Here is a 10,716-nt window from a genome sequence, read left to right as displayed (position 1 = left end):
ACATGGTATATTCACAAATAGATCAAATTCAAATCATCTTAATTTGAGAAATACGTCCCTAACGATCCTCGAATTATGTAAATCAAGTCCAAATCATTCTAATTTGAAAAACCCGAACAAATCCGAATTTATTACTTTGTTACTTTCCATTGTTATTGCACATTCATCTTTTAGAACAAACATCGTGTTATTGGAATTCGTATTTTGGCCAAAAAACAAAGCGAATTATAAGCATAGTATTCGAATTAGCTTGTGTTCATTTCAATTAATATTATTATGTAACTTGTTATTTTTTATCTTCATTTTATCAAATAACTTTGTTTATTACTTTTAAACAAATAAATAAAATTAAATCACCTAATAACATTATCTTTATCAAAAAATTTAATTTAAAATTTTATAATTTTTGTGGAATGCTTGAGTCATCCTTCTTGCCCATATACAAAACTAACCAAAAAACACACACACAAAATCAAACGTCAACTAAGATATGTAATGGGCACAAGATAAAAGGGAGACCGATCGAGAACTCTTCCTTAGACACGGACGAAATTATGAAATTTGCCTGCGGCTTATAATTTACTCTGTTCATATTTATATGTCATAATTTTCAATTTCACGTGCCTTAAAAAATTATGTAAAATTTATTATTTTACTTTTATTTAATATTCTCTTAAAGCTAAAATTACAATAAAAGAACATAATTTATTTATTTAAATAAATTGATTAATGAATATAAATTATTTATTTAATTTTTCTATATTGGTCAAATTTATAATTTCAAGACTCTGAAGAGTAAAATTAAAAAAATAGTAGTGTTGTTTATGCCATTTTATGAAATAATAAATGTTATGAACCATTTATTTTTAAGTAAAAAGTAAGAACAACACATAAATAAAAACCCACCCAAAATAATTCCTCACTAATTTTTAAAAAAAGTTATTACTACAAAAAAAAAAAAACACCCCAAAGAAAAAAGATATTTAGGATTTCATGACTATAGTGGGATATTTAAATCAGTGTTTTTATAATTTATAATACCAAATTACTTCAAACTAGATGCTAGATTTCCGTCTTTAATATGTTCTATTGGCGTATATATATATATATATTGATAAATCATATGGATCTACGCATCTAGATTTGATTTAATATGTAAAATACGTTTCTTTCGACAAACAAAAAGAAAAGATCAAAATATAAATTATGAAACCCTAAAATTATTTTTATATGATCTATTAATTACAAGTAGAAATGATGAAAATAACTATTTATTACTAATAATATTGGCATTACATTAGAATAGATTACTTGCTGAGTAGTATTACAATTAAAATTGTTTTTTTAGTGGTAATCGTTTTTTTAACAACTTTGACATATAGCAAATAAAAAAAATTATATTTATATATAATAATTATAGTTTATATAATTGTGCTACATAGCAAACATATATATGTATAATCCGATATACATATACAAATAAAAGTTATGCTTATACAAAAGAAGCAATTGTATAATTCGTAGATTCCTTCAAATTTGAATAATTTAATTGGTATACCATTTGTATAAAGTGTTGTTAGCCTCTCGTTTGTATAAATTGTTGACAACTTCTTAATTCAAATTTATGTGTTTGTATATCTGTATAAAATTTGAATTTCTATACAATTGAATCGAAATGAAACGTTTCTATATCAAATATCGCTTTCTCTTTTGCTTTATACAAATATAAATTATACATTATATTTTGTATAATCTGTGTTTGTGTAAAACGAAAAAGAGAGAAAGGCTAAAGATAACTGGACAACAAACTATTTGTATTATATAATTAGAAGTGTATATAACGAAAATATATGTATTTGCATGTATATATATATATAATTTTCTCTCGCTTTATACAAATAAAAACACAATTCATACATTTCTCTTCTATAAAGAGAGAGAAACGAGCGACAGGGAGCGCGCGAGAGAGAAAGAGTGACGAGCGAAAATTTGAGGGAGAGAGTCAATTGACAAACAATTTGCTATGGAACATAATTAAATCAAACGATAGCTACTGTATTTTATTTACATTATTAATCTCTCAAAAACAGCAGATGGAAGTATTCCAGATTGAAGCGAAAAGTTGCTTTTATTGAAAAAATAATACAAGAATCATCCAAAAAGACTAATAGTACAGCTAATACGTTTTGTTAACAGATTCACAAAGTTGGCGAAGTTGACAAACTTTTCAAGCAGACATGTTCCCATTCATCAAAATGGTATGGTAATATGCATCCTCATTTATCTATTATCTAAATGTCAAAATTTGACTGATTGTTCATATGAGAAACTGAATGACTAAATCATTAGCTAACTATATGATTATGTTTATATTTAATTGTTCAAATTGACAGGCCATTACACAACAACTTGGAATTTTGGCCCCCCAAAGTACACATGCCAATATTGTGGAGCTCTTTTATGGTATGAAGAACGAACAACAAAAACAAAACAAACAACAAGACCGATATTCTCATTTTGTTGTATGGGAGGAGGTCGTGTACAACTTCCTTTATTGAGGGAACCACCACCTTATCTGAAGTATCTTTTGGGTAAAGAATCAGGGCAACTAGGTATTAATTTTTCGAAAAAATATTAGAGCTTATAACTCAATGTTTGCATTTACATCCATGGGTGGCCGAGTTGATGGATCTATCAATCACTCAAAGGAGCCATACGTTTTCAGGATGTGTGGTCAGAATTATCATCGTATAGAATCTTTATTGCCTGAAATTGGTAAAAGACCCCAGTTTGCTCAGCTATATATATATGATACTGAAAATGAGATAAACAACAGAATGAATTGTCTGCTAGAAGGAGACATTGATCCTGAAATTGTTCAGGGCTTATCAGTAATGTTGGAGGAGCATAATATATTGGTTAAAACATTTCGAATGGCTAGAGATAGATATAAAGAGCATCATGAATGTGAATTTCGCCTACGTCTCCTATCTAATAGGACAACGGATGGTCGACAATATAATTTACCCACAACTTCTGAAGTAGCTGGATTAATAGTGGGTGGTCTTACGGAAGAAAACTTCCAGCGAGATATTATTGTAGAGCATAGGAAAAATGGACTTCAAAGAATCTCTGATCTACATCCAAGTTTTATGTCTATGACATATCCACTAATACACCCTTATGGTGAAGATGGATATAGAGTTGGAATAAATTTGGGAGATGTCATCAACAAGACTTACAAGCGACAAAAATTAACAATGAGAGACTTCTATTGCTTTAGAATACAACAAAGACTTAACGAGGGTAAGACTCTCTTGCTTGCCGGTAGACTATTACAACAATACAATGTTGACGGTTACATGGCAATCGAGGAAGAAAGATTTCGTTATATTCGGAATAATCAATCAAAACTCAGAGCTGATCTTTACTCTGGCTTAATGGATGCCATTCTTCGTGGTGATTCAGATTGTTCTTTGGTAGGAAAAACAGTTATCTTACCTTCATCTCACACCGGAGGACCTCGCTATCGGGCACAAAATTATCAAGATGCAATGGCAATTTGCAGGTGGGCTGGATATCCAGATTTGTTCCTCACTTTCACATGCAATCCAAAGTGGCCCGAAATAAATGAAATGCTTCGCTTAATAGAACAATCTGGTGATGATAACAGGGTGGACATTATATGCAGAGTCTTCCAAATCAAGTTATTCCAATTAATGCAAGATCTGAAAAAGCAACAACCTTTTGGAAAAATAATTGCATGTAAGTTCAAACTTCAACATACTAACAGAATACACCAGTTATTAATTCAAGCGTTTACATTTTTCTAAAAAAACAAATGATTACTTTACCGTCAACCTAACAAACACATTATACCTTTAACTCTGCAGGTTTATATACAATTGAGTTTCAGAAAAGAGGACTACCTCATGCACATATACTACTCTTCCTGCATCCTACATTAAAAAGTCCATCTATAGATCATATCAACACAATGATAACAGCTGAAATACCCAATATGGAAGTAGACCCGGATGATTATAAAGCTGTAAAGAACTACATGATGCATGGACCTTGTGGAGACCTCAATCCAGGATGCCCATGTATGAAGCAAGGAAAATGCACCAAGCGTTTTCCAAAGAAGTTCAATAATCAAAAAACTTTTGATGCAGATGGGTTCCCAATTTATAGGAGAAGAAACACAGGTACTGAAGTCAATAAAAATAATGTCTTTTTAGATAACAGATATGTCGTCCCTTATAACAGAAATTTGATTGTCAAATTTGATGCACATATAAATGTTGAGTTGTGCAGTTACTCGAGATCAGTGAAGTACCTATTTAAATATGTGAATAAGGGATCTGATAAAGCAACAATTGGTATAGAACGCTCAGATACTCCCACAGTACGTGATGAGATCAAAAGATATCTAGATTGTAGATGCATATCAGCTACAGAAGCTTGCTGGAGGATCTTTTCGTTTGACATACATCATAGACAGCCAGCAGTTGAGCGTTTGCCATTCCATTTACAAGGAGAAAACACCATAGTATTCCAAGAAGAAAGGTGTCCTGAAAGCATACTAAACAGACCCGATATAGTAAAAACAAAATTCACGGAATGGTTTGAGGCAAACAAAGAATATGAGGATGCGCGAGAGCTAACATATTCAAATTTTCCTACACGTTGGGTCTGGGATGCAACATGCAAAAGATGGACTAGAAGAAAAAAGGGGAAGTCAGTTGGTAGAATTTACTTCGCACATCCTGCAAGCGGGGAAAGATTTTACATGAGAATGCTACTTAATTTTGTCAAAGGAAGCACTTATTTTGAAAGCATCAGAACAATTAATGGAGTCCGGTATGATACTTATAAGGAGGCATGCTACGCATTGGGATTATTGGAGGATGATAAAGAATGGAATGACTGCTTGGCTGAAGCTGCATGTTGGGCATCAGGAAATGAGTTGAGAAATCTGTTTGTGACGATACTAATTCACTGTCAAGTGTCTGATTCGTCCAAACTTTGGAGGAGCAACTATGAAATTTTATCAGAAGATATAACATCATTACAACTAAAGAGATTTCAATTGGAAGATTTAAAGTTAAATGAAAAACAACTTGAATCATATACGTTGTTTGAGATAGAAACCATACTTCTGAAGATAGGAAAAAGTTTGAAAGACATACATGGAATGCCACTTCCAGATTCCACTTTGATGAATGACACAGGTAATCGCCTTATCAATGAGGAACTAGAATATGACAAAGGTTTCTTAAAGGAAGTACATGATAAATCATTCGCTCTTTTAAATGATTATCAAAACATAGCTTATGAAGCAGTAATAAAATCAGTTGTTAATGAAGAAGGACGCTTATTTTTTTATAAATGGGCATGGTGGTACCGGGAAGACATTTTTATGGAATACAATAATTTCCAGGCTGAGATCAGAATCAAAAATAGTTCTTCTAGTTTCTACTTCTGGAATAGCCGCTTTGTTATTACCAAATGGCAGGACAGCACATTCACGATTCCATATTCCTTTGGACATTAGTGCAAAATCAACTTGTGAAATAAGACAAGGAAGCCAGTTAGCCGAACTACTTTTGAAAACATCTTTAATCATTTGGGATGAAGCGCCAATGGCAAATAAATTTTATTTTGAAGCCTTAGATAGGACCTTGCGAGATATCCTTCGATTAAAATATGAAAATACCGCAGACAAACCATTTGGAGGCCTAACAATGGTATTTGGTGGTGATTTTCGTCAAATACTACCGGTGATTCCAAAAGGAACACGAGCTGTATTTTAGATGCATCACTCAACTCTTCATATTTGTGGCCATTCTTTAAAATTTATGAGCTGAAACAAAATATGCGACTTTGTTGTGGAAAAGTATCTGATTCTGAAGCCGCTGAAGTTACTACTTTCGACAAATGGTTGTTACAAATTGGGGATGGATCCTTTTATAGTGATGTTGACAATGACCTTATTAAAGTGCCTACTGATATATGTATAATGCCATCCAATGATCCAATTGGATCAATCGTCGACGCAGTTTACCCGTCCCTCTTGCAAAAGTACAATGACCCAACATATTTGCAAGAAAGAGAAATACTTACTCCTAAAAATGAAATGGTCCATGAATTGAATGATACAATTATGAAAATGATTCAAGGTGAAGGAAGAACATATTTTAGCTCTGACAATGTGTGTAAATCAAGTGTGAACACTAATGATGAAGATCTATTGTACCCAACGGAATTTTTAAATAGCTTAAGATTTCCTGGAATTCCTAATCATGAAGTACAATTAAAAGTAGGAACTCCAGTTATGCTTCTGAGGAATCTAAATCAAAGTGAAGGACTATGCAACGGAACAAGATTGATTGTCACACATCTTGGTAACTGGTCTATTAGTGCAAATATCATCTCCGGAAAAAACATTGGCTCGAAAGTAACAATACCAAGAATTATTATGTCTCCTAATGATTCAAAGTGGCCATTCAAGTTAAACATACGTCAACTTCCTGTAACACCATGTTTCGCTATGACAATTAATAAAAGTCAAGGACAGTCTCTCAACCGTGTTGGATTATATCTTCCTAAACAAGTATTCACTCATGGCCAATTATATGTAGCACTATCCCGAGTAACAAAAAGACAAGGATTAACTATTCTAAATGTTGACGACGACATGGAAGATTATCATTTACAAAGAAGTATTTCAAAATATATGGCCTTAAAGCTGAAATAGAAATGAGGTATTTCCTTATTTCATCCCATATTTTTATTTTATTATGCAAATTCATAACTGTTCAACTAACAGTGTTATGTTTTGGAACAAATAGGTATACTTGAAGATTAATGCTGTAACTAAGCATGATTTTATCAGCGATTCTTAATAATTTGGTCCGTCTCAGAAGTTAGAGTACTCACCTTCGCAAAAACAAGTGTTTTATTTGATTTATTTATTTTAGTTGCTAAGGTAAAAAAATATCATCGTTCAACATTAACCATTTTAACATTCCTCAGGACCTTAATGATCAATGACTTTCACAAGATGAATCAACTCAGTAATGGCTTCTGATGTCTGGATGTCGCCCATAGCCAGGATGACACAGAAACTCTTGGGTGAACTGAGACAATAAATTAAAGTGGTAATGATTGGTAGCAGAAATTAAAAATATGTGCCTACATCTTACTAAGATTTGTAGGAAAAGAAGGGAATAATATGAGTATTTGAGGACGTACATGAGTTTATTCTTCCCGGCTAGGAGATTATCTTTAAATTATAATGGTAACAGGAGAATATATAGAGCTGCATATTGATAATCAGTACCGAAATGACGACATTGACGCGTTGACATGAACTGTTTGGTAAGTTCCTCCATACTTTACCCAAATATCCCTTTTGTGTATAACTTCTAATTGTGCTAACAATCGCTTATTAGTGCCTTTCGAAGTTGGCTTATGGTACCATAAACAGAAATTTTTTAACTAATCCTGTGAAGAAATGAGAATTTGTGAACTCTGCAGTTAAGGCAAGGAATTTCATTAGGATCTTCAAAAAGTAAGCTTCCTCTATGTCAATTTCTGGTGCTTTTATTTGCTCTTGCTCAGGTCTCTCGTCTTAATGGCACTTCAATAATAGGAGCTGAATTGATCAATTTCTGATTCTCTACTGGTTGTTGATTACCCAAAGGTAATGGCAGAGGCACGTGAGTGAAATTTTCCCTTTGATTGTTGTTAGTGGCTTTCTGTTCTGTTGCCTTAACAATGTTTTTCTCTTTCAGCGCCTTTGCTACTTTATCTTATATAATTTGAGGAAAATTGAAAAATAACGTGTTGGTACTTGGTACCTAATTATTAAGTTAAAGCTTGATGTTAGATGAATGAAAGCTTTATGTCCAGCTCTCTTAATTATAAAAAGGTTGTTTGCCTGAAACATGGAAGTCATTATCTTCAGTTAACAATCATCACAAGAAGGACCCTAATGGTAAGGGATTTTGGATTTCATCTGTTTGTTAAATTTTCCCTCTGACACCATGCATTTTTATCTTCTATAGAACTTCTAACTTGAGTCCAATATATCCTTTCAGTTAAATTTAGCATCAAGTCTTTCAAGGTGCCTGAGCTTTACATAGAGGTTCCTCAAACTGCAACAGTTGGCTCTCTGAAGGTATTCAGGGTGTCCTCTTTTCCTCCTCCTCTGTTGTATTCAATAGTCCCCCACCTCCCTAGGTTGACTAAGAATCTTCAGTTGACGATTTCTGCTTTGCTGAATGTTGAAAATTATTGTTCTTGCTGCATCTGTCAGTCAATACAGTTATTCATTTAATCTTTCTCGTCATTTAGTATGTCTCTGAAGCGCTTAATTAAGAATTCTCTGATATTCTTCATCCATAATTTTTAATTTAAGGTCCTCACATTCTTCTATTTTGTTAGTTGCCAATTCAGACTTAAATTTTTCATTACACAAAATTTCCTTACGATTACCTAAATTATTATTAAAATTAAATCATATTACCAATTGTACAAAGATTATTCAACTTCCCTAAGTTTGTACCCAAATCCCCTTTATATATACACTTTTTGACCACATAAAACTTTCTACACACCAAACTTTTTAATGTCATGAGTATATTTGTAATTTAGATACTTATTTTCTTTTTTTTTTTACTAATGTTATTTTATATGTACGACATAAATTGTTTTTTTTTCCTCAAAGTGGTAAAACACAAAAAAAATAGCGGATAGAAGCATACACTTAAATAAAATTGAGGACGTACATGAGTTTATTCTTCCCGGCTGGTAGATTATCTTTAAATTATAATGATAACAGGAGAATATATAGAGTTGCATATTGATAATCAGTACCGGAATGATGACATTGACGTGTTGACATGAACTGTTTGGTAAGTTCCTCCATACTTTATTCAAATCTACTTGGTAATGGGGTCTCTCATCTCTATGTGCACATTTTGTCAAATGACCCTTGTGGTTAAGAGAAAATGACAGATTGATATGGAAGAGAAATAAATATTTAAATATTTGCAAATGAATTGATGGTAAGATATGGACCAATAACACACAAGTTGGTAGGTGTGTTCAAAAGTTTGAAGCACAAAAAGTTAAAAACATTTTATAGATAAATCTTACTTTTTGTCTCTTCAGTCGCTCTGTTTCCTATTAGGAACTCTGATGTAACTGCAATATTAATTCTTCTTTTAGCAATGGGAAGGAGTCATTTTGTCATATTCACCATTCTTTTGAACTTACTGTAGCTTCTTGATCCTTCTTTTTCACTTCCCTTGTGTACTGCTTCAAGTAAGTTTCATTCAGTCCATTAGAAGTTCTATCTTGAAGAACTTCTTATTTGCAGTTAATCTATTGAGTGAATGTATCCGGTTTTTCAAATTTTATATCTGAACTATCACTAAATGTTTATCGACATACACACCTCAACTATCAGTTGTTCTCTTTTCCTACCTGAATGATGGTGATATTCTAGGTTGGGAAAGGGAACAACTGATAGTTGAGGTATGTTTCGATAAACATTTGGTGATAGTTCAGGTTGGGAACTCGGAAAAAGGAATACTTGATATGTGTTTTTGACCATTAACTCTTGTCTATTCTGTTTTTTTAATTTAATTGGTGCTACTTCATGTGTTACAAGGGCTCCTTTTCAGCAAAAGACTCCTCTAGCATTCCGTTCTTACAATGGAACCTCATGCTGCAACTCCACTGATGATAAACAACTTCAAACTCAGTTCAATGCTATGAACATTTCTGATTCTAGATGTGCTTCTCTTGTAAAATCTGTCATCTGTGCGGTAAGAAGATACTCTTATAGTTTCTTGCTCTTTCGGTTTCTGTTACTCCTATTTATTGATACTTGTACTTTGATTATCGTATTAGTATTTTGTTGTAGTTACTGTTTCTTTTTCGGAATGTTTTTTAATGCCATATTGAGTATATTGCCTTGGTTTTTTTGAGTCCTATTATTTTCTTGAGTCGCAGGTCTATTGGAAACAGTCTCTTCATCTCCGAAGGTAGGAGTAAGTTCTACGTACACACTACCCTCCTTAGATCCACCTGTAGAATCACACTGAGCATGTTGTTCTATGCGGTAAAAGGATAATCTTTGTGATTCCTTATAAATATCTTACCAAAATGAGAACACTTGAGTTTTGAACAAATTTATTTTCTGTTTTTGTTTTCTTGCTATACGAAGATGTAACTATGAGGTTTAACTCTAATCATTTTTGTATAAAGAACCTATATTATCACAACAATTAGTCCACTTCTAAGTATTTCAGCAACCTTTATTGGATTAAACCAAAACTCTGTCATGCCCCTTTTAACTCTTTCTTGTTTGTGAAGCTCAAAATGATCTATTTACTTTTAATAATCTGCTTCATGGTAGGTCTTTATTTAAATACTGAATCTAATCAAAGGTTAGAATATTTTTGTTTTGTATTAAGAAATTCGAATTATTTTGTAGTTTTTTTTGTTTCGATATATATGTTAACAACAATCGTTGTTTGTTGTGTTTTGGTTATCGCACTACTTTGTTGTTGTTATTGTTGTTCTTTCTGAATGCTATGTACTACTTATACCTATTAGTTTGTTGTGTTTTCTTAACTGCTATATTTCCTTTTTCATTTCGAAAATAATTTGTCGGGTAGTAGGGTAAGTAAAGGTTTGCAT

The 10,716-nt window shown here is 32.4% G+C and overlaps 2 protein-coding genes across 2 annotated transcripts; both read left to right on the top strand.

The window, feature by feature from the left end:
* Positions 1-2,669: 2,669 nt before the first annotated feature.
* Positions 2,670-5,557, top strand: LOC112941712 (uncharacterized). Its single transcript, XM_026031706.2, has 2 exons — positions 2,670-3,765; positions 3,894-5,557. Exons 1-2 carry the CDS (start codon positions 2,670-2,672, stop codon positions 5,555-5,557), a joined length of 2,760 nt encoding a protein of 919 aa, XP_025887491.2.
* A 321-nt stretch (positions 5,558-5,878) lies between these two features.
* On the top strand, positions 5,879-7,680 carry LOC104647900 (uncharacterized). The gene is made up of 2 exons (XM_010323751.1): positions 5,879-6,616; positions 7,627-7,680. Exons 1-2 carry the CDS (start codon positions 5,879-5,881, stop codon positions 7,678-7,680), a joined length of 792 nt encoding a protein of 263 aa, XP_010322053.1.
* The last annotated feature ends 3,036 nt before the right edge of the window (positions 7,681-10,716 follow it).

The sequence above is a fragment of the Solanum lycopersicum genome, chromosome 6 (assembly GCF_036512215.1).
Source record: "Solanum lycopersicum chromosome 6, SLM_r2.1".
Classification (NCBI taxonomy): domain Eukaryota; kingdom Viridiplantae; phylum Streptophyta; class Magnoliopsida; order Solanales; family Solanaceae; genus Solanum; species Solanum lycopersicum.
Note: the sequence above shows the minus strand (reverse complement) of the source record. Positions and strands in the feature narration are given on the sequence as shown.